Source organism: Sparus aurata, chromosome 10 (assembly GCF_900880675.1).
Source record: "Sparus aurata chromosome 10, fSpaAur1.1, whole genome shotgun sequence".
Taxonomy (NCBI): Eukaryota; Metazoa; Chordata; class Actinopteri; order Spariformes; family Sparidae; genus Sparus; species Sparus aurata.
This window is the reverse complement of record NC_044196.1, coordinates 7,559,723-7,583,726: the sequence shown is the minus strand read 5'-3', so window position 1 is coordinate 7,583,726 and position 24,004 is coordinate 7,559,723. Positions and strand designations below refer to the sequence as shown.

Sequence of the window (24,004 nt, the reverse complement as noted above, 5' to 3'; positions counted from 1 at the left end):
TGCCCAAAGATTGTCTGTTTTATTCACAATTTAGTTTTTTTTATTAAGACTCAATATCCCTGTTTCCACCTGGCATTAGTTATTGAGTTGGGAGAAACTTTATAAACTTAGTTAAATGTGTATCATGACAAATTTGTAATTATTCGGGCCTTGATAATTGTTAATTTGGCAAATGTAGTACATTATGTTTTTTTCGTGTTTTTTCTTTATGTGTGAAAAAACACATCAAATGAAAAATATGTGTATGTACCTGAGCAACCCAAATTCATAAAATAGGTAAAATAAGTTAAAAGAATAAACGATAAGTCATGAATCAACCTCCAACCAACCAAAAGACAGAACAACCAATTATGATTAAATGATTTCTGATTGTCAGAATGTCAAACTGAATTCATTGTATTTGATGACATGTATAATAACGTGCCTCTGTCTCCTGTTTGTTCTTCAGTTTTACTTGCAGCTCAAACACAGCTGATTGGTTCACATCAACCAATCGTAGCGCTGGTCGGTGATGACGTTCTTCTTCCATGTCACCTTGAACCTGCAGTCAGTGCCACTTATGAGACAGTGGTGTGGACCAGACCTGATCTGATTCCAGAGTACGTCCATTATCACCATGATGGACGACTGCTGTTTGAGAAACAAAATCCATCTTATTCTTTACGCACAAGACTGTTTATGGATGAGCTGCCGCATGGAAGCGTCTCCATGCAAATATTTAGAGTGAAACTGTCTGATGCTGGATCCTACAAATGTTCTCTGCCTGCAATGAAGAAGGAAGCTGAGGTGGAACTTATTGTTGGTACGTCAAAAATGTAGAACATGTCTGTATTTAACTGTCATTAAATACTTGAACGTATTTGAGGTCTCCAAAACATTCAGTATCATCTTGTGAATGGGATCATTCTACCCAGCGATTAGTTTACTGTGTACTCATAAAAAAGTAAATAATGTCTCAGTTAGGAGCAGCTGTTGCTCAGATATTCTTATTTTTAATCATTATTGAGGAACAAAGTGTTCAATGATGATACTAAAACAGGAAGTCTAAACGTGATCTTTGTTTCCCCAGGGAAGTATCATGTTATTGGCTCATACCAACCAGTTAAAGTACTGGTCAGTGATGACATCATCCTGCCATGTCACCTGGAGCCTCCACTGGATGTAACAACACTATCAGTGGAGTGGAGACGTGGTCCAGCCCTGGTCCACGTCTATAGAAACAGGAGGGATGATCCAGTTTCTCAGGACCAGAACTTCAAAGGTAGAACTTCTCTCTTCCAAGTTGAGATGACCAGAGGAAACATTTCTCTAAAACTGACCGACGTCACTGAGCAGGATGCAGGAAATTACACCTGCTCTGTTCCCAAACTGCAGAGAAGCTACGTTACACTCGTTGTTGGTGAGTCCAGATAAACTGAAGCAATTTGAAATGAAATAAGAGAAAATATTAAATAACTGTTCAAAGTATTTTAGCACTAAAACATCTAATGTGTAAGATTTAATGGCATCTAGTGGTTTGGTTGCAGATGCACCAATATTCTAAGTGTTTTCTGTAAAACCACACATATGTTCAAACATGTTGTTTGTCTAGGTTACATTTTCAGTGTTTCAATGTTTCTCTTGCATATGGTTTAGTTCAGTTATGGTTTGGAAAAACATCTTTTTTGGCTTTAAACACCTGTTTTGTTCACCACAGACAAGATGCAGACGGCCTGACTTACCTTAAATTTATCTAAGAGGATTAGGGCTTATGTAAAGAAAAAAAAAGACCACTTGTAATAAAAAGTTAGAATTCTGAGTTTAAAGTCTTTCCTCAACAGCAACTCCTCTTGTCGCCCCTTATGTTATCACACATTATAACATTTTATCTCATTTCCATCCACAGAGCCACAGCCAGCCCGTGGTAAGTGTTTACTGCACACAGATATCATCAGTGTGTCATTCAACAGGTGAATTGTTCAGTGGTCAGGTGTTAAAGCACCATCTGCTGGACAGCTGTTGACGCTGTTCAGACGGTTTGACTTTTGATCAGAGTGTTCTGAATTAGTTCATTATTAATCTGGCCTCCAGTCAAATTAAAATACTTGAATTAATTTTGAGTTTAAGACCTGGGTGACCAGGCCAGTAGTCTCATTTCAAAACAATGTTAATGACAATTCCCTGCAGTTTATTTTGTTCTTATTCTGAAGGGATTTTTGCTTTTTGTTCATTTAAAAGTGCTATGATTGATATTTTCAGCTTATAGTGATGAACCTGCAGTTCTAAAGTCAAATGGTGTCTAATAATTAAAGATGATATTCTGAACATTGAAACAATTAATAACAAAGACCTCTGACAGGTTCAGTGGGACCAACTCTAAGATTATACTTTAATCCTGACCAGGAGATCTGTGTTTGAAAAATGGATGGATGTTATCTTTGAAGCCCAAAGGGAACAACATATCTTGACATGTGTTCTCTGTTCTTTCAGGTCTTCAAACCATCTTGATATTGAGCCTTTCTGCAATTGCTTTGATTGCCCTTCCACTTGGTATTTCATTAGTGAAAAACAAAAAGATCAGTAAGTCACACATTTTCCCATCTGTCTTAAACTTTGATAGATCCCCTCTTAATGTGCATCTAGAGTAATTGATATAAGACTAAACATCCAGTCTTCAATCCAACATTTTCCTCAGACACTAGAGAGCAAAAAATCTGCTTCTTTACAGGGTTGGGCATCTGATAACATTAAAAGCAACCTTATATAGTGATGTATGTATTTTTTTTTTTTATATGGACACCACTGTCGTCTGTAGATCTTTCTGTAAGTATTTATCAGATGTAAAGTAATGTTACATTAAGTACAGTGTTATGTCTTGGAGTAAACGTGCATGCTCAGACTGTCGAGGTTGTACAATCTCTAAAACTCTGAGCTAACACAGCCTGAAACAAAGACAGTAACTTCAGGCAGCAACATGCTAACAGCTAACCCTCTGCTGAAAAGGACGTTTGATCAAAAACGGACTTCATCAGACAATAATGTGAGAAATAACAGCACTCTTTTTGTTAAAACGCAGGAGAAAGACAAACGTTGCCAGAGACCAGGCCATCCTCTGATCACAGTGCAGTCGGTGATGATGAAGAGAAGCAGTTCCTGAGGCCTCACTGGACTGACAACCATGGAAACAGCACCACAAACAAGCTAACCACAGAGGCGACTGAGGTCCAGTCAGAGCTGCATGAGAAAGAGGAGAAGATCCAACAACAACAAAACATCTGCTTGCATCGTCACAGCAGCCCTGACATTTTGGATATCAGTCTCTCCACTGGTCTCTGCTACCATGACCAGTCCACTGCAGCCTCAACCAACAGCAGCCCAACATCTGGCAACTTCCTCCAGAACAAGGATCCAAAGGATGGCAGGCTGAATTGTCGACACTTATCAGAGACGAAACTGTTTAAACTTTAGTCAAAAAGGTAAAAAAAGTCTGTATTTAACTGTCATTAAATACTTGAACGTACTTGAGATCTACAAAACATTTAGGCAGAAAATCTTTATCAGCTTGTGCACTTGTGAATGGGATCATTCTACCCAGCGATTAGTTTTCTGTCTACTCATACAAAGTTAACAATGTCTCAGTTAGGAGCAGCTGTTGCTCAGATGTTCTTTTTTTTAATCATTATTGAGGAACAAAGTGTTCAATGATGATACTAAAACAGGAAGTCTAAATGAGATCTTTGTTTCCCCAGGACAGTCTGATGTGATTGGCTCAGAACAACCAGTTAAAGTACTGGTCAGTGATGACATCATCCTGCCATGTCACCTGGAGCCTCCACTGGATGTAACAACACTATCAGTGGCGTGGAGACGTGGTCCAGTCCTGGTCCACGTCTATAGAAACAGGAGGGATGATCCAGTTCCTCAAGACCAGAACTTCAAAGGTAGAACTTCTCTCTTCCAAGATGAGATGACCAGAGGAAACATTTCTCTAAAACTGACCAACGTCACTGAGCAGGATGCAGGAAATTACACCTGCTCTGTTCCCAAACTGCACAGAAGCTCCGTTACACTCGTTGTTGGTGAGTACAGATAAACTGAAGGAATTTGAAATGAAATAAGAGAAAATATTAAATAACTGTTCAAAGTATTTTAGCACTAAAACATCTAATGTGTAAGATTGAGTGACATCTCAAGACTCAATTCTAAGGGAAAAAAAGAAATCCTGAATCCTACACAATGGACCTTTAACAAAAATGATTTTGTAACCTAAACAGAAACTCTTCTTGTTGGCCTTGATGCTATCTCAAATTTTAACATCTTATTTAATTTTCATCCACAGAGCCACAACCAGCCCGTGACCATGGTAAGTAAATACAGTGCTGTGTTTACTGTACACAGATATCATCAGTGTGTCATTTAACAGGTGGATCATTCAGTAGTCAGGTGTTTAAGCACCATCTGCTGGACAGCTGTTGACTCTGTTCAGGAATTATTATTATTAGTTCATTATTTTTCTGGCCTCCAGTCAAATCAAAATAATCTTATTACTTGAAGACTTGCGGTGAACAGGTTTTTTAGAGAACAATCTGCCTCCTAAAGTCAGAGGAGCATTTCAGGGCTTTGACAGGTTCAGTGGGACCGACTCTAAGTTTATACTTTATTCCTGAACAGATGATTCATATTTGAGAAATGGATGGATGTTATCTTTAAAACCCAAAGTGAAGAACAAATAATGACCTTTTTCTCTTTTCTATCAGGTTTTATAGTCATCATTGCTGTGATTGTACTTGTTGTTATTGCCGCATTTCTGAAGAACAGAAATATCAGTAAGTCACAAATTTCATCTCTCGTGATTTCCGCTGTCTCAAAACAGTACTGCGTCTTATACCATTGAAAGCAACATTATATAGAGATAAAGAACAAATCCCAGCTTTCTGTAACAATTGATCAGATGTAATGTTATGTTAAGTACAGTGTACTGTGCTCAAGCTGTCGAGGTTGTAGAAACTCTAAAACTCTGAGCTAACACAGCCTGAAACAGAGACAAGAACTTCAGGCAGCAACATGCTAACAGCTAACCCTCTGTTGAAAAGGACTTTTGATCAAGAACTGGCTTCGTCAGACATTAATGTGAGAAATAACACCACTTTTTTTGTTTTTGCAGAGCAGAAAGACAAACATTGCCAAAGACCAGGCAGCCCTTTTATCACAGTGCAGTCGGTGATGATGAAGAGAAACAGTTCCTGAAGCCTCCCTGGACTGACAACAGCACCACTAACAAGCTGACCACAGAGGCGACTGAGGTCAAGTCAAAGCTTCATGAGAAAGAGAAGATCCTCCAACAACAGAACATCAGCATGAGGCGTATCCACAGCAGCCCTGACATTTTGGATATCAGGCTCTCCACTGGTCTCTGCTACCAGGACCAGTCCACTGCAGCCTCAACCAACAGCATTTTTTTCTAATGAAGATCATGAAGCAGAACACTGAGCAGTGACAGTTTCAGTTTGGGATATAAAAACAAGAATATCTGCAGTCGTGGAGTTTATGATTTTTGTAATTTGGGCAAACAGACCCACTTACACATGGCTGTCAATAAGAAAACACAACACTTGTTTCACTTCAGGTGATTATACAATAATGAAAAGATAATTATACATATTATACTCCATTCCACTCCCTGCACACTGGACCTGGAAAGTTCAGTAGTTGAATAAATATTCTAGGTTACTTTCTGTTTCAGCTCTGCACTCTTTACTGGCTTCATAGATACTTTGATTGATGAGTGGTGACAATAAGAAGTACTTAAAATGCTCATTATTTCTGGGTGGCATACTCTGATTGATGCTTCAATTTCCTAGCTCAACATGAATGTCTTTACAGTTCAATTTCTATATTTATTTATTTTTATTTTGTGTCACTTAAGAAAATTGTGTTTTTGCTCCATTTCATAGAAATAAAATCTAAAAAACACTGAAATGTATTAAAGTTTCCAAGTTAATGTTGTAAAAACAAAGGAACTTATTTAAACCAGCAGACCCAGTCTCATCAGTGATACTGAGTGACCAAACTGTTTAATTATGTGAGAACTCACACAGTTGACAAACTGAGTTTTTTTGGTTTATATGTAAGAGAGCCAGTCAGAGACTGTTTTAATCAGGAAACTGAAGAGGTTTAGAGTCAGTGTTGACCTCTTTAGAATATGTTCAACAAAACCACACAAGTTTCCAATCACACTGCTGCAAAACTGAGTTGATTGAATGAAACTAATCCTGTTAAAGTGAACAGTCCTGCTTGCTTACCTGTTCGCAGTATTCTAACATTTTTCTTTTTTAGTGATCTTTGTGTCATTTTGAAATAGTTTCAATTAAAATCTTACCTACTGTATTTTAAATAGTGAGAACTGTTGTTCTGTTTGTGATTTTGACAGTGACACAATGTTCTGTGTTTGTTTACACTTCTGAGAAATAATCTCACCACCACCGACCCACACAGTGTTGTTATGTTTGTGAGGTATATGGTGTTAAATTCACTGTTATTGTGTCATAATTATGTTATTATCCAGTAAACGATCTCATAAATTCTCAGCATTTCTAAACAAATATATCTGCTGCATAATTAACAACACAAAGGTTTCTTGGACTGTACACATTCAGTCTCAGTGTTTAATGGCTGCTTTATGTTTTAAAGCCAGCAGATGTCGCTTTATCTGCCATCACTCAAAATCATGTCTCTTTAGAAATGTATTATTTTTGATCAAAGACAGACAAAAAAATTGGTAACCTGAGAAAGAAAGTGAGGTTTATAGGTAACAAATGTAAATGTCATTTTTCTTTATTCTGTCATGAGACTGTACAATCAAAGTTTACTTCATAACGATTCAACAAGGTTAGACTAAAGAACTTCTCAGTGCATCAAACACAGAGTAAACAATAAAGCTGGATGTATGTTCTCTGATTGTAAACTTAAGGGCATCATCAGGAATGTTGTTTTGTTTCTCATGTTGTCACTGTCTTTTATCATAGTTTATCATGTGTTATATGTTGTGTTTTCTTTTTGTATGACTGCAGCAATTGATTGTAATCTCAGTGTGACTTTCTGGTGAAAAATGTATAAAAATGAATATTTTTCACTGGACAGGAAAAGTTATCATAAAAATAAAAGATTTGTTCTGACACAAAGTTGTGTCACATTAAAACCTGCTGTGAAAGGTGATTGTATCCAGTAACTAAGTACATTTTACCCACTACTGTACTTCACACAAGTATTTTTATTTTCTGCTACTTTTTACTTGTTTGTTTCTTTGATTTCAAAATAAAACTTTGGTACCACTGTTGTTCCATCTGATGTCTGAGCATCCTTTTAAATACGTCACACCCTCTCTGCTAGCATTTCTGTAAGAGGGTCCTTAACATTACAAAAATATTATTTTAATTTGATATATTTACTTCTACTCAGTCATGACTTTTGGATACTTTTAACACTGGCTGAAGTGAAAGTTGTGTTTTGTTTTGTTGCTTTCAGTTCGGTTGTTGAGATTCATTTCTATCAGATGTTTCTCCTCAAAGCTGCTGTATCTGTGAAGAGAGCTGACAGTTTAAACACGGAACAGAAAACTGAAAAAACAAAGGTGTCCAATAACAGACTAAGCATGATCTGATAACAAAGAGTTGACCTGATGCAGCTACACAGTGTGTCCTGACATGTTGGTGAAATATTTGATTTTATTTCTTTGAAACAGAACCATCTTGTTATAATACTATTTTGAGGTACTGTGAAGGAAAATACTGACTGATGAAGAATCTGCATGTTTCACTGATAAGAGTGTTTACTCTGTCATGTCATGGGACATTTCAATACAGGTGTGTAAACATGGAAACAATGTTCTTGTGCAGAGAGGGTATGTCAGAGTCAGTGGGATCTGAGCTCCGATAATAACAACCATTAACTACAACCAATAACTATTCCTTATTCAAGGTAGAAAGTATTCCTGTTACATCAGTTTAAAATCAGGTTAAAAGAGTTAAAAGTTTTCTTGACGAGCTACGTACCATATTCTCACATTTCCTGTGTTTGTCATGGACATGGCCCAAGTAATTAAGTGAATTCACGAATATCCCTTTAAGAGTCGTCACATTGTGGCGAGGTGAGATTGTCGGTGGGAGGCCACCAAAATCTGACTTACTGACAACGCCACCTGGGGAATTTCACCCCAGGAAATATCTTATGGAAATCTGGCAAGATCTCAATTACATATTGGACAACACAAGTTTGTTTAACTGAGATAAGACAGAGACGTGGTTCCAAAGTAAAGAGCATTTATTAATTGAAGTGAAATAATGAATAATTGAAAATATCTGTGGAAAAGGGGGTTAATAACTCATGGAAAATTAATCCAGTTATGAAAATATAACAATTTCGTTTAAGTATTCTTTTGTAAACACAGTAAAATTGTATCCCTTTGAAACACATTCCAAAAACAACAAAAGAGAGTGGACAGAAGCCAGCTAAAGGGAGGCAGCCTACTGTAGGATGTGTTCCAGGAGTGCAACAACTTACCCACCACACGTGCTCACGGCAATCGCCAATCATTCCAATCACTGCAAACTGTGTCCCGGTGAACTTTAACACTACCAACAGTGAGGGAACCACTCCAACACCTGGGTGTGTTCAAGAGCCAGCAGCCTAATTAACATGAGGAAACACTGGTTTCCCCATCACAACATCATGAGGTGAAACTTACAAAAACTTTGTAGAATGGCTACCGCAAAGTTTAAATACCTGATGCCTTTTTGGAAATTGTAAAATGTGTCTGTTTGTCGTGCCATTGCTGTAAAAGCCTGTTTTTTGTGTGTTTTTGTGCGTCCTGTCATAAGTATTTCTTATCTTCCAGCAGCTGTTTGAACTGATTTCACCATTCACAACAAATTTAACAAAGAACTTAACATTTTGACATGACAAATTTTACATATAATAATTGTGACAGAGTATTTTCAGTGCTGTGTTGCCACTTTAACTTTAAAAGATCTGAATACTTCCTGCTCCACTGCAGTTTCCTCTGTGAATCAGCAGAAAGTTTCTCATAGTGCACAGCGCCATCATGAGGACAGACAGAACACATCAAAAGCTGTCACAACAGACAGAACAGTTGACAGACCAAGTGAAACTCCTAAAAGCCTCGGATCATTGTAGTGACTGAGAAACATTTTCGATACACATTGGAACAATAAATCTATTTTTATTTTTTGTCAGTTTTACAGCAGAACAAATATTACACTGCTTCAGATGAGGGATGGATAAATACTTTATGAACTTTGCTCTGCATTCACAGCTGCAGCATTTAAAGAAACATCACAATTTAGACAAACCATTCAACACAAGTGTTCATACAAGTCAACATAACTTTACAATCAGAGGACAATATCAATGCATGTTTACTCTGGTATTAAAGTTCTGTGTTTTAGTGCTCCTCTCTATCCTTGTTGATTCGTAGCACCGTGGATCATCAGTTTGATGATGGTATAACATATTCTTAATGAAGTGCGCAGCTGGTTCAGAGGGAAGACGTCATTATGAGGTAAACGTTGATTGCACAGTCTCATGATAGAATAAAGAAAAATGGTATTTACATTTGCAACCTATTGACTTCACTTTCTCAGAATTCTGACTTTCTTTGTCAGTCTATTAAAAAAACTAAAAACGAATACATTTTGTAAAGATACATGATCAGAAGTGGAAACAAACACAGGACATTGTCAAACTCACAAACAGAACAACAGTTCTCACTAACTAAAATAAGAACAAAGGAAGCGAAAATATTACAGAATGACATGAAATCAGTAAAAAAGAGTAATGTGAGAACCAAGCAGGACTGTTCACTTTCACAGGATTAACTTCATTTAATCAGCTCGTGTTTTATCAGTGTGATTGGAAACTCGTGTGGTTTTGTTGAACATATTATAAAGAGGGCAACACTGACCCTCAACCTCTTCACTTTCCTGATTAAAACAGTCTCTGACTGACTCTCTCACAAATAAAACCTAAAAAACTCAGTTTGTCATCAGTGTGACTCTTCACATGATTAAACAGTTTGGCCGCCGAGTATCACTGATGAGACTGGGTCTGCTGGTTTATAGAATACATATCTGTGTCGATTTTTTGTTTTTGTTTTTTGTTTTTAAATGAAATGGAGCAAAAACACCATTTTCTTAAGTGGCAAAAAATAAAAATAAATAAATATAGAAACTGAACAGTAAAGACATTCATGTTGATCTCAGAAATTAAAGCATAAATTCAGAGGATGACACCCAGAAATAATGAGAATTTTTATCAATCAAAGTGCTTATGAAGGCAGTACAGTGTGCAGAGCTGAAAAGACACAAAGTAAGTTAGAATATTTACTCAACTACTGAACTTTCCACATTGAGTGTGTGGCAGGACTGCTGCGGAAACACTTCATGTTGATGTTCTGTTGTTGGAGGATCTTCTCATGAAGCTTTGACTTGACCCCCTCTATGGTCAGTTTGTTAGTGGTGTTGTCAGTCCAGAGAGGCCAAATGATAAGGGACTGATCCTCTTCATCATCACTCACTGTACTGTGATCAGAGGACTGACTGGTCCTTTAAATTATCTGTCTTTCTCCTGTGTAAAAACAAAAGTGCTGTTATTTTTCACAATAATGTCTGATGAAGCCGTTTCGACCTGTTGTTACAGAAAACTGGGATTTGTTTCTACGACAGTGGCGTCCCACTCAGAAATAACAATATATATATGAATCACTATAAAACGCTGCTTTAAATGTAATCAGCTGTAAAGCAGCAACTAATGCTCTCTGAGTATGTGAGGCAAATATTAGCTTTTGAAAAACTTGGACACATCTTTGATGGAATGAAGACTAGATGATTAGTCTTATATCGCTTAGACTGGATGCACATTAAGAGGGAATCTATCAAAGTTAAGCTGTTTGAAGACAGACAGGAAAAAAGAGGGGAGAAATTTGTGACTTACTGGTCATCCTGTTCTTCACAAATGCGCCAATAACAGATACAATCACAGCAATGACAGCAATGACAGCAGTGACAATATTGAAAACTATGAAAGTGCAGTGAAAACCTGAAAGAACAGAGAAATAAGTCAGGATTTGTTTCTCACTTTAGGCTTCAAAAAAAAAAACATCCAACCACTTTTCAAACACAGATCTCCTGGTCAGGATCAAAGTATAAACTTAGAGTTTGAGATTACCTAAAGTAATTGAGTATTTTAATTTAACTGGAGGCCAGCTTGATGATGAACTAATTCCTTCTATAAGACCACTCTTATGAAGGTAAAACTGTCTGAACAGAGTCAACAGCTGTCCAGCAGATGGTGCTTTAACACCTGACTACTGAACGATTCACCTGTTGAATGACACACTGATGATATCTGTGTAGAGGAAATGCTTACCACAGGCTGGTGGTGGCTCTGTGGATGGAAATGAAATGAAATATAAAATGTGTGAAAACATCAGGGCCAACAGAGGAAAGGCTTTAAACTCAGAATTCTAACTTTTTGTTTAAAATGTCTCAATTGCTTTTTTTAACATAGGCCCCAATCCTCTAAGTAAGTCAGGCCATCTGCAGCTTGTTTGTGGCAATCAAAACAGGTATTTTCTTTTTCTGAACCCTGACTGAACCCAAACATGTGCACCTTATTTCATTTCAAATTGCTTCAGTTTATCTGTACTCACCAACAATGAGTGTAACGGAGCTTCTTTGCAGTTTGGGAACAGAGCAGGTGTAATTTCCTGCATCCTGTTCAGTGACGTTGGTCAGTTTTAGAGAAATGTTTCCTCTGGTCATCTCATCTTGGAAGAGAGAAGTTCTACCTTTGAAGTTCTGGTCCTGAGAAACTGGATCATCCCTCCTGTTTCTATAGACGTGGACCAGGACTGGACCACGTCTCCACTCCACTGATAGTGTTGTTACATCCAGTGGAGACTCCAGGTGACATGGCAGGATGATGTCATCACTGACCAGTACTTTAACTGGTTGGTCTGAGCCAATCACATCAGACTGTCCTGGGGAAACAAAGATCACAGTTAGACTTCCTGCTGAAGCATCATTGAACACCTTGTTCCTCAGTAATGAATAAAAAGTATAAAGTACATATATAAATACGAATATCTGAGCAACAGCTATCCATTCAAGTTTCCGTTAAAATGTAGTTGGTGGGCTAATGGCTGGGTAGAATGATCCCATTCTACCTTTTTGACGTACCAACAATAAGTTTCACCTCAGCTTCCTTCTTCATTGCAGGGAGAGAACATTTGTAGGTTCCAGCATCAGACAGTTCCACTTTAAATACTTTCATGGAGACGTTTCCACGCTGCAGTTCATCCAAAAACAGTCTTGTGCGTAAAAAATATGATGGATCTTGTTTCTCAGACAGCAGTCGTCCATCTTGGTGATAATGGACGTACTTTGGCTCCAAACCTGCTTTGGACCACACCACTGTCTCATAAGTGGCACTGACTGCAGGTTCAAGGTGACATGGAAGAAGAACATCATCACCAACCAGAGCTACGATTGGTTGATGTGAACCAATCAGCTGTGTTTGAGCTGCAAGTAAAACTGAAGAACAAACAGGAGACAAGAGCACTTTATTATATATGTCATCAAATATAATGAACTCAGTTTGTCATTCTGTAAAAGTTTCCTGATCACACACACACTGTGGACAGAGGTGGGTTGAACAGCAGCACAGATACTCATTTAAAAAGCAGGAAACAGGCACCAGCTCTCATGTGCATCAGAAATAGGTGTGACAACAGGCCGGGGAGAGTAATCTAAAATATTCATATTTGAAAAGATACGCAGCATTTTGTCAGCTGTTATCTCCTCTGGCTGAGCAGAAGACGAGGAGTCAGAGCAGGTGTGATGGAGGTGTCTGATGAGAAGGTGGTGCAGGTTGGATGTGTCAGATTTGAGGAAGTTTACTTTGTATCTCCATGTCAACAATCTGACTCACACTCATCAATCAAAAGGCAGGATACTGTTTGTGTATTTAAACAGTTCTGAATTCTGTTTTTTTCTCAGTCAGCATTTAAACACTCTGTGATCAGACCGTGACTAAAATAATAACATTGTGATGACTAAACACAGCAACAGTTTACTGGTATTGACAGTAAAAATATTGTTGGGAACACAGAGGCTTCCTGAAGAGGTGAGCTACTCTTATGTTGTAACTTCCTGTATCGTAAAATGAGAATTACAAAGATACAATAAATGTTTAATATCCTTTACAACATGTGTCAACAGACATCATCAAACTGCAGATCAGTTCCCCTAAACATCAATGTTGTATTGTCTGGCAACTTCCACATTTTGCACAATGAATTTAGTTTCTTTCCTCTGGACAGAGTATTTACACTGAACCTGAACTTAGCTGACAGTACAAATACCTGTTTTCACCACACAAGGATAAAAAGAAATTAAAATTAAAATGTCTTCTCTCGCAGACAAGAAAACAGGCTCCTTTTAGCTTTAAAGAAACGTTAGTTTAAATCTTAGCTCTGCCATTTTTATCACATTACTTCAGGTCAACATAAATGCTCAGAGTGAAGTCTTCAGTCTTCAGCTACAGAAGTGCAGCAGTTTACCTTCAGAATGAACAACAACTGCCTGTGTGAGTAATAAAAACCTACCTGTAAGGTTCAGACAGATGAACAGCAAAGCCAGAAACACTGACTCCATCATCCTCCACAGATCATGATGCTCCAACTGAATCATTCAAAGTGGGTGAACAGGTGCAGCTGGTTGTGTACAGAGGAGGAGTTCAGCATCAGGGCAGTGTGTAACAATAACTGGGTTTGGTAGCAGAACATGTTGGGATGTGTCTTCCAGGTGAAACACTCCACCCACTTTTACCTGACTGACATTCACGCTTCAGGTTATTAAACATCCTGTATTGTATATTTGCTCTCACATCCTAGAAGAAGGAATACAATACACCTGATGTGTGTCAGTGTTTGAATATATTCCTGCCACACAAGTGCATCTCTGTTTAAACCTACCCAACAACATGAAAATGAAATAAATTGATGCAAGAAACTAATTAATAAACACTTTAAAATAACTTGGAAAGGCAATAATCATGATAAATAAATAAAAAAAGCTTCATTAAATATATAATTAATTAGACTATAGGGTGTTTCAGGTACAGTTTTCATTTCCCTGTTCAATTCAAAATAATGCAAATATTATAACCACGTCAGCGTCACTGGTTGGTCTGTTCATGTCACTGAGAGTATTCACCTGTTCTGCTGCCTCTCACCTCAGTGCATCTGGACATATAGAGCTCAATGTAACATCAAAGAAAACAAAAGTTTGAAATACACTAAATATTGTCACACTGAGTGCAGTTGTAGGTTTTGCTGAAGCAAAATCTTTAACACACATTTATTATTATATTGTATAAAAAATACATCAAGAAGCATAATGAGAAAACAGGTTTTCTTCATTAATACTGGTTAATAATGATTATAACAATATAAACAAATCAATTCTGCAGCAATGTTGCACTCGTTTCTGTCTTGGTCCTCAGTATTAGTTGTTATAGATACTGGATAATGCAAATGCATCGCTGCCTTTTAGTTTTTGTTTCTGGCTTGAACATGCCTCTCTAGTGATTGCTCTTTACAGCTCTCTATGCAAATATCACTGAAAGTGTCAGTAACCTGCTGCAGGTGTGTGTGTGTGTGTGTGTGTGTGTGTGTGTGTGAGCTCCACAGTCCTCCATCACCTCTGTAAGCAGACAGAAGACACATGAGCACAACAAAACACACAGACATCTGCAGCCTTAGATCATAACAGAGAGAACTGGATACGTTTTATTACACAAAGAAAGAAATATATTCATGTATGACATTGGCTGAATTAACAACTATGTCCAATTAGTTAAGAATGTGTTGCAGACAGTGTTGCACAATCTTTATACAGTTCAAAATGTACCGTTTTTTCAAGGAAGTCTGTTGACTTTCTCCATGGACAAGAAAGAATGCAATATTAGTGATGTGCTGTATCGAAGGTAACTGGACATATTTCAGTTTGATGATGATGTTTCACCTCTCGTCCAAGAGACTTTGTCAGTTCTAGCTAACCAGAGGGGAGTCGCAGGGTTTTAAACTCGGTACGGGAGTTTCCTTACAGAGTCATTGAGGGCAGGGGAGAGTTTTGAGTTTCAGAGTCGTTCAGAAATCAGAATCAGAAACAGATTAATTGCCAAGAACGTTTTACACCAACGAGGAATTTGTCTTGGTGAATAAGGTGCATGATTGAAGACAATAAACAATAAAAAAAAAAAAACAGCGATTATTTACAATATAAACAAATAAGCAAACAGAGGCATTTCCAGTTCAGTATGACCTGGATGACTCAGAACCTTCATCAACAAATATACAAGCAAAGTCAGCAAAATGTTCTTAATACGTAAGAGATAATGCCCGATGAGGTGTCCATAATGAGGAGTTAATGGACGACATGGAGGCTGCACGTCGGACGGTTCTTAGGCCTCCGTGTTGTCCATTAATACCTGTTTATGGACACCGCGAAGGGCATTATCCCGCTTATACCATGGTCACTTGCCAAAGAAAATACATTTGGACCATTAATTTACATTTTCATGCGTTTTACAATCAAAATATAAAGTTTTTCACAAGCCATAACTTAGTTTCCCTGGTAACGCCTGAGGGTTTGACTAATACCTGGAACAATCATTACTCTCCCGTAAGATTCTTATGCAACGGAGACGTTGTTCACTCCTCCAGTTAATAGGACGGATCATAGATACGACTTGGCAACGGGAGATATTCTAGTCCGCTCAGCGATGAGCCAGAAAGCTAACGCTATGCTAGCAAGATTCAAAGTCAATAACATTGCGCACGGTTGACCAACAGTAAATATAATTTGACAGTATGCTAGCTAACACGATTAGCTAGCTAACTAGTCATGTCATTGTCCCCAAATCAATAGCAAGATTTTCACGAACAAATGACCGGCCGTGTGTAACGTTACGTATCAGTAAATTTAGAGGGGAAGTGAACTTTCTGCAGCTTGTGTGTTACAGTCGCCACCCTGTGGTGTTCAGAGGATAAGACACTGAAGGACTGACAGTCAGACTGCACTCAGTGCTGGAAATATAATATTCAGATTTGATACGCCAGCTAGCGCATTAATTTTACAGCGGTAAACAGTCAATTTTACTGGAACTACTTAGTAGGTGTCCATATACAGGGGTTAATGGACACCCTGCAGCCAATCAGAATCAAGTATTCCCCCAGACCATGGTATAAAAGAAGTTAAAGTATTCATAGTGCAGTCAAATGTCTCCTATGATATTGGTTGTTTGTTGATTAATATTCCTGCTGGATTAATGTGTACATGTCATCTTATCATACTGCTGTAGATGTTTAGCGTTGCGCTTCTTCATACACAGCTGGGTAGCTTAGATCTTTACATCCATCAATGAATTTACTTTTACTTTTGATACTTAAGGACATTTAATTGCAGATGCTTTTACTACTTTTACTTGAGCACTATCTGTATGTTTTACTTTCACTTGAGCAAAATATCATTTGAACTTGATATCTTAGCCTCTACTCTGTCATGACTCTTAGGTGCTTTTAACACCTCTGGCTGAAGTGAAAGTTGTGTTTTGCTTTGTTGCTGTCAGCTCGGTTGTTGAGACTCATGTTTATCATTGGATAAACGTTTCTCCTCACACCTCACAGACGTTTCTTCTCACAGCTGCCCCATCTGAAGAGAGCTGACAGTTTAAACACACAACAGAAAGCCAACGTGAAAAAACAAAGTGTCCAATAACAGCCTGAGGATGATCTGATAACAAAGAGTTGACCTGATGCAGCTACACAGTGTATCCTGACATGTTGGTGAAATCGCTGATTTTATTTCTTTGAAACAGAACAGGACTTTTTATAAAGTAATTACAGTGTTGCATGGTGACTAAGTACTTCACTGAAATATTATATTGAGGCACTGTGGGGGAATAATACTGACTGATGAGGCATCTGCGTCTGTTTGTTTCAATGATAAGAGTGTTGACACTAACGTCATGGGACACTGAGCAGGAAAAAGCCGGTGTGTTACCATGGAAACAACGGTTAAATTACTTGCATGGCATGAAATGAAACCGACACGGTCTCTTGTAGACAGGCTGTGTCAGAGTTAATTGGCTCTGAGCTCCAATGAACCAACAACCAGTTTTAATCACAAATAATTATTTCTTATTCAAGGGAGAGACTATTTTTGTTACATTAATGTATTAAGAGGTTAAAAGTGGAACTACGCACCATATTCTCACATTTCCTGTGTATGTCATGAACATGGACTAAGTAATGACGTGAACTCAATAATATCCCAGACTCCCTTAACAAATCACATGACTTTAAGAGTTGTCAAATCAAGAGGAGAAACGTCTCCTCAAGGTCACTCATCCCAAGTCACCTTTGTTTTGTTGTCGTAAAAAAAGAAATTCTATTTTCTCTTCTTGCTCCTTAAAGCATTTTTAGAAAATATAATAATAAATGTGTGTTAAAGATTTTGCTTCAGCAAAACCTACAGATGCACTCAGTGTGACAATATTTAGTGTATTTCAAACTTTTGTTTTCTTTGATGTTACATTGAACTCTATATGTCCAGATACACTGAGGTGAGAGGCAGCAGAACAGGTGAATACTCTCAGTGACATGAACAGACCAACCAGTGACGCTGACGTGGTTATAATATTTGCATTATTTTGAATTGAACAGGGAAATGAAAACTGTACCTGCACGTCTGCACAGCAGGGAAGTCTGGACACTTTGATGGGCTGAAGTACGACAACACAGAAACCTACTGTAGACATTGAAACACCCTATAGTCTAATTAATTATATATTTAATGGAGCTTTTTTTTATTTATCATGATTATTGCCTTTCCAAGTTATTTTGAAGTGTCTTATTAATTAGTTTCTTGCATCAATTATTTCATTTTCATGTTGTTGGGTAGGTTTAAACAGAGATGCACTTGTGTGGCAGGAATATATTCAAACACTGACACACATCAGGTGTATTGTATTCCTTATTCTAGGATGTGAGTGCAAATATACAGTGCAGGATATTTAATAACCTGAAGCGTGAGTGTCAGTCAGGTAAAAGTGGGTGGAGTGTTTCACCTGGAAGACACATCCCAACATGTTCTGCTACCAAACCCAGTTATTGTTACACACTGCACTGATGCTGAACTCCTCCTCTGTACACAACCAGCTGCACCTGTTCACCCACTTTGAATGATTCAGTTGGAGCATCATGATCTGTGGAGGATGATGGAGTCAGTGTTTCTGGCTTTGCTGTTCATCTGTCTGAACCTTACAGGTAGGTTTTTATTACTCACACAGACAGTCGTGTTTATTCTGAAGGTAAACTGCTGCACTTCAGTAGCTGAAGACTGAAGACTTCACTCTGAGCATTTATATTGACCTGTAATAATGTAATGAACATGGCAGAGCTTAAATTTAAACTAATGTTGCTTTAAAGCTAAAAGGAGTCTGTTTTCTTGTCTGTGAGAGAAGAAATTTGAATTTGAATTTCTTTTTATCCTTGTTATGTAAAAACAGGTATTTTTACTGTCAGCTAAGTTCAGCTTCAGTGTATAAATCTCTGTCCAGAGGGAAGAAGCTAAATTCATTGTGCAAAATGTGGAAGTTGCCAGACAATAAAACAGTGATGTTTAGGGGAACTGATCTGCAGTTTGATGATGTCTGTTGACACATGTTGTAAAGGATATTAAACATTTATTGTATCTTTGTAATTCTCATTTTGCGATACAGGAAGTTAGAACATAACAGTAGCTCACCTCTTCAGTCAGCCTCAGTGTTCCCAACAATATATTTACTGTCAATACCAGTAAACTGTTACTGTGTTTAGTCATCACAATGATACATTTTAGTCACGGTCTGATCACAGAGTGTTTAAATGCTGACTGAGAAAAAAACAGAACTCAGAATTGTTTGAACTACACAAACAGAATCCTGCATTTTGTTTGATGAGTGTGAGTCGGAGTCTTGATGAGATATTAAAGTAAACTTCCTCAAAACTGACACATCCAACCTGCACCACCTTCTCATCAGACACCTCCATCACACCTGTTCTGACTCCTCGTCTTCTGCTCAGCCAGAGGAGATAACAGCTGACAAAATGCTGCGTACCTTTTCAAATATGAATATGTCAGATTGTATCTATCTGCACATGCAAATGGAAAATCACATTTCAACAGAAACTGAATGACGTTGATTACAGAGCAAAGAGGAGAATTTAAGTCAACAATAAATGTCAAACTGCGGGTATTATTTTATTGTCAGTGATATTTTATTGGAATTCATCAGAATTAGATGACACCAGGGTTGTACAGTAGCGTCTGGTAACCCCAACATTTTCTGTTTTATTCACAATTTAGTTTTTTTTATTAAGACTCAATATCCCTGTTTCCACCTGGCATTAGTTATTGAGTTGGGAGAAACTTTATAAACTTAGTTAAGTGCTTATCATGACAAATTTGTAATTATTTGGGCCACTTTGTTAATTTGGCAAATTTAGTACGTGATGTTTTTTCTTTATGTGTGAAAAACATGTCAAATGAAAAATATGTGTATGCACCTGAGCAACCAAAATTCATAAAATAAGTAAAATAAGAAAAAGAATAAATGATAAGTCATGAATCAACCTCCAACCAACCAACAGACAGAAGAACCAATTATGATCAAATGATTTCTGATTTTCAGAATAACAAACTGAATTCATTGTATTTGATGACATGTATAATAACGTGCTCCTGTCTCCTGTTTGTTCTTCAGTTTTACTTGCAGCTCAAACACAGCTGATTGGTTCACATCAACCAATCGTAGCTCTGGTTGGTGATGATGTTCTTCTTCCATGTCACCTTGAACCTGCAGTCAGTGCCGCTTATGAGACAGTGGTGTGGTCCAAAGCAGGTTTGGAGCCAAAGTATGTCCATTATCACCATGATGGACGACTGCTGTTTGAGAAACAAGATCCATCCTATTCTTTACGAACAAGACTGTTTATGGATGAACTGCCGCATGGAAACGTCTCCATGCAAATATTTAAAGTGAAACTGTCTGATGCTGGAACCTACAAATGTTCTCTCCCTGCAATGAAGAAGGAAGCTGAGGTGGAACTTATTGTTGGTACGTCAAAAAGGTAGAACATGTCTGTATTTAACTGTCATTAAATACTTGAACGTATTTGAGGTCTGCAAAACATTCAGGCAGAAAATCTTTATCAGCTTGTGAATGAGATCATTCTACCCAGTGATTAGTTTACTGTGTACTCATAAAAAAGTAAATAATGTCTCAGTTAGGAGCAGCTGTTGCTCAGATATTCTTATTTTTAATCATTATTGAGGAACAAAGTGTTCAATGATGATACTAAAACAGGAAGTCTAAACGTGATCTTTGTTTCCCCAGGGAAGTATCATGTTATTGGCTCATACCAACCAGTTAAAGTACTGGTCAGTGATGACATCATCCTGCCATGTCACCTGGAGCCTCCACTGGATGTAACAACACTATCAGTGGAGTGGAGACGTGGTCCAGCCCTGGTCCACGTCTATAGAAACAGGAGGGATGATCCAGTTTCTCAGGACCAGAACTTCAAAGGTAGAACTTCTCTCTTCCAAGATGAGATGACCAGAGGAAACATTTCTCTAAAACTGACCGACGTCACTGAGCAGGATGCAGGAAATTACACCTGCTCTGTTCCCAAACTGCACAGAAGCTCCGTTACACTCGTTGTTGGTGAGTACAGATAAACTGAAGCAATTTGAAATGAAATAAGAGAAAATATTAAATACTTGTATTTTAGCACCAAAGGTCTAGTGTGTAAGATTTAGTGGGATCTAGTGGTTTGGTTGCAGAAGCAACTGAACACCCCTTGTCTCACAACTCAAGTGTTTTCTGTAAAACCACACATATGTTCAAACATTGTGTTTTTATTAATGTTGTTTGTTTAGGTTACATTTTCAGTGTTTCTCTTGCATATGTTTGGGTTCAGTTAGGGTTCAGAAAACATCTTGTTTTGGCTTCAAATACCTGTTTTGGTCGCCACAAACAAGCTGCAGATGGCCTGATTTACCATAAATTTATTGAATGGATTAGGGCTTATTTAAAAAAAGGAATTGAGATTTGACCCTTAAATCGGAAAATCTGAAAAAAGACACAATTCTAAGGAAAAAAAAAATCCTAAATCCTACACAATGGACCTTTAACAAAGATGTTTTTTGCAACCTCAACTGAAACTCTTCTTGTTGGCCCTGATGTTTTCACACATTTTAACATCTTATTTCATTTCCATCCACAGAGCCACCACCAGCCCGTGGTAAGTGTTTCCTGTACACAGATATCATCAGTGTGTCATTCAACATTCATTCAGTGGTCAGGTGTTAAAGCACCATCTGCTGGACAGCTGTTGACTCTGTTCAGGTTTTACCTTTATCAAAGTGGTCTGAGGAGGAATTAGTTCATTATTTTTCTGGCCTCCAGTCAAATTAAAATACTCTCATCACTTGAGGACTTGCAGTGATCAGGTTTTTCAGAGAACAATCTGCCTCCTAAAGTCAGAGGAGCATTTCAGGGCTTTGACAGGTTCAGTGGGACCGACTCTAAGTTTATACTTTATTCCTGAACAGATGATCCATATTTGAAAAATGGATGGATGTTATCTTTGAAGCCCAAAGTGAAGAACAAATCCTGACTTGTTTCTCTGTTCTTTCAGGTTTTCATTTCACTTTTATAGTCATCATTGCTGTGATTGTACTTGTTGTTGTTGTTATTGGCGCATTTTTGAAGAACAAAAAGATCAGTAAGTCACAAATTTCTCCTCTTTTCATTTCCTCTGTCTTAAAACACTGCTGCATCTGATAACATTTAAAGCAACATTATAAAGTGATACATATTTATTATTTTTATTTGGACACCACTGTCATAAAAACAAATCCCAGCTCTCTATAAGTATTCATCAGATGAAAAGTAATGTTAAGTACACTGTTATGTCATGGAGTAAACCTGCATGCTCAGACTGTCGAGGTTGTACAATCTCTAAAACTCTGAGCTAACACAGCCTGAAACAGAGACTTCAGGCAGCAACATGCTAACAGCTAACGCTCTGTCAAAATGGACTTCTAATCAAAAAAGACTTCATCAGACATTACTGTGAGAAATAACACCACTTTTTTTGTTTTTACACAGCAGAAAGAAAAACATTTTCGGAAGGCCAGGCAGTCCTCTAAAAACGTCTTGTGAGTGATGATGAAGTGAAAAAGTTCCTGAAGCCTCACTGGACTGACAACAGCACCACTAACAAGCTGACCATAGAGGCGGCTGAGGTCCAGTCAGAGCTTCATGATGAAGAGGAGAAGATCCTCCAACAACAGAACAACATCCTGCATTATCACAACAGCCCTGACATTTACACTATCAGTCACTCCTCAGGTCTCTGCAGCATGATCAGTCCACTGCAGCCTCGACCAACAGCAGTCCACTAAAATCTGGCAACTTCCTCCAGAACAATGATCCAAAGGGTGCCAGGGTGAGGCATCGACATTTCTCAGAGCCAACTAAGAACCACCTTGCAATCCTGGCATTTTTAAATGAAGATCATACAGCAGAACACTGAGCAGTGACAGTTTAAGTTTGGGTTTAACAAGTTTGGGTTTAATCTGCAAACGTGGAGTTGATTTTTATAATTGTAGCGAAGCGATTTAAACATTCAGCTCTGCACTCTTTACTGGCTTCATAAACACTTTGACTGACGAGAATGTCCATATTTATTTATTTTTTATTGTGGTGCTCCATTTAATTTTAACATAACAAACTCTGTATCTGAAATATATTAATGTTATAATGTTGCATGTTTATGTCAGACTCAGACTCAGACTCTTTTTCACCAAGATTAATGTTGGGAAAACAAAGCACTATTTTAAACCAGCAGACCCAGACTCATTAGTGATACTGAGTGATCAAACTGTGAACACTTCATTCTATTCTAAACCAAAATAACACATAAGAGGCGAGGGGTTAAATTTTAACATTACAAATCTTATATGTAATGTAATATGTATGTTTCTGAGCTGTGGGAGGGAATGTGTTTGGTTTGTTGATTTTAGAAAATGTGAATGTCAACTACTCGCCTTTTGTCAATATTTATCTGCAGACTGAGCTCCTTTGTGTTGAGGGATGCACTTTAGTTTTTGTTTCAATACCTCGTGTTTAATACAACGACACGTCTTTTACATGCAAAGTTTTTTAAAAATAAATTAAAATTTGAAGTCATTTTTTAAATACAAAAATGTGAAATTATTATCATTTATCACAAGGCTCTTGTTAATGCTGTAGAATGCTCCATTCATTTGAATGGGCCTTCCCAGCATTCGGTGGTCAATTATTTTCGTGTTATTGAAACAGCTTCGAATCGCGTCCTGATAATGACTGCCGTTCTATACATTATCCCTAACTTTTTGGCCATAAGAAGAAGGTAATTATCAGTTATCGGTATCAGCTAAAAACAAAAATCCATTATGCATCCCTATTTTGGACACTAAAAGGCCGAGTTGTCATGATGACACTTAAAACTATGTTTGTTGATAAATCTATATGTGTTTGATTTTATTCTTTTGAATATCGAAGCCAACATTAACATTAAACGACCTTTAAACTCCTTGAATCTCTTGAAGACGCGTACACACCACACACATTTCAAACCACCCTGCACAACACGAGTCAACGAGGCAGAAAGGCTGCATGAGAACTGCACACTTCATCACAACATACAGTCGGACATCCACCTACATTTATATGTCACTCCAATCCCGACAGAGAGCAACACAAGAACTCAGCACAGTGTCCCAGTACCCAAACCCAGTCGACCCAATACATGTAGGCACTGTGCAGAAATGCTCAAACTTAATATCTCTGTATG

At 37.8% G+C, this 24,004-nt stretch overlaps 3 protein-coding genes across 4 annotated transcripts in view; 2 read left to right on the top strand and 1 right to left on the bottom strand.

The window, feature by feature from the left end:
• LOC115589817 (myelin-oligodendrocyte glycoprotein-like) overlaps window positions 1-23,418 on the top strand; it is a 125,485-nt gene extending 102,067 nt beyond the window's left edge. The window contains exons 2-7 of the mRNA XM_030430979.1: window positions 449-570; window positions 19,986-20,217; window positions 20,497-20,826; window positions 21,389-21,406; window positions 21,803-21,889; window positions 22,276-23,418. Coding sequence (XP_030286839.1) covers window positions 449-570; window positions 19,986-20,217; window positions 20,497-20,826; window positions 21,389-21,406; window positions 21,803-21,889; window positions 22,276-22,316 — 830 coding nt within the window. The 3' untranslated portion in view covers window positions 22,317-23,418. The remainder of the gene's footprint in view (window positions 1-448; window positions 571-19,985; window positions 20,218-20,496; window positions 20,827-21,388; window positions 21,407-21,802; window positions 21,890-22,275) is intronic.
• Window positions 699-5,810, top strand: LOC115589859 (myelin-oligodendrocyte glycoprotein-like). 2 transcript variants are annotated; one of them, XM_030431045.1, is made up of 5 exons: window positions 699-802; window positions 1,070-1,399; window positions 4,319-4,342; window positions 4,737-4,805; window positions 5,144-5,810. In XM_030431045.1, exons 1-5 carry the CDS (start codon window positions 709-711, stop codon window positions 5,224-5,226), a joined length of 600 nt encoding a protein of 199 aa, XP_030286905.1. In that variant the 5' UTR covers window positions 699-708; the 3' UTR covers window positions 5,227-5,810. The 2 variants fall into 2 exon arrangements, with proteins under 2 accessions (XP_030286905.1, XP_030286906.1); XM_030431046.1 differs by lacking the exons at window positions 4,319-4,342; window positions 4,737-4,805; window positions 5,144-5,810 and adding an exon at window positions 1,886-1,992.
• Window positions 9,198-13,774, bottom strand: LOC115589815 (myelin-oligodendrocyte glycoprotein-like). Its single transcript, XM_030430976.1, has 6 exons — window positions 13,661-13,774; window positions 12,234-12,587; window positions 11,705-12,034; window positions 11,422-11,439; window positions 10,987-11,091; window positions 9,198-10,620 (listed from the first exon to the last, which is right to left on the bottom strand). The coding sequence occupies exons 1-6, from the start codon at window positions 13,743-13,745 to the stop codon at window positions 10,601-10,603; spliced, it is 912 nt and encodes a 303-aa protein (XP_030286836.1). The 5' UTR covers window positions 13,746-13,774; the 3' UTR covers window positions 9,198-10,600.
• Window positions 23,419-24,004: the final 586 nt, after the last annotated feature.

Bases quoted from the DNA above. Each gene is read 5' to 3' on its own strand.
- LOC115589815 (XM_030430976.1), bottom strand. From the start codon at position 13,745: ATGATTCAGTTGGAGCATCATGATCTGTGGAGGATGATGGAGTCAGTG. The intron at 12,588-13,660 runs GTAGGTTTTTAT...TTTGTTCTTCAG, and splicing joins CATCTGTCTGAACCTTACAG to TTTTACTTGCAGCTCAAACA. The intron at 12,035-12,233 runs GTACGTCAAAAA...TTGTTTCCCCAG, and splicing joins TGAGGTGAAACTTATTGTTG to GACAGTCTGATGTGATTGGC.
- LOC115589859 (XM_030431045.1), top strand. From the start codon at position 709: ATGCAAATATTTAGAGTGAAACTGTCTGATGCTGGATCCTACAAATGT. The intron at 1,400-4,318 runs GTGAGTCCAGAT...TTTCATCCACAG, and splicing joins CTACGTTACACTCGTTGTTG to AGCCACAACCAGCCCGTGAC. The intron at 4,806-5,143 runs GTAAGTCACAAA...TTGTTTTTGCAG, and splicing joins TCTGAAGAACAGAAATATCA to AGCAGAAAGACAAACATTGC.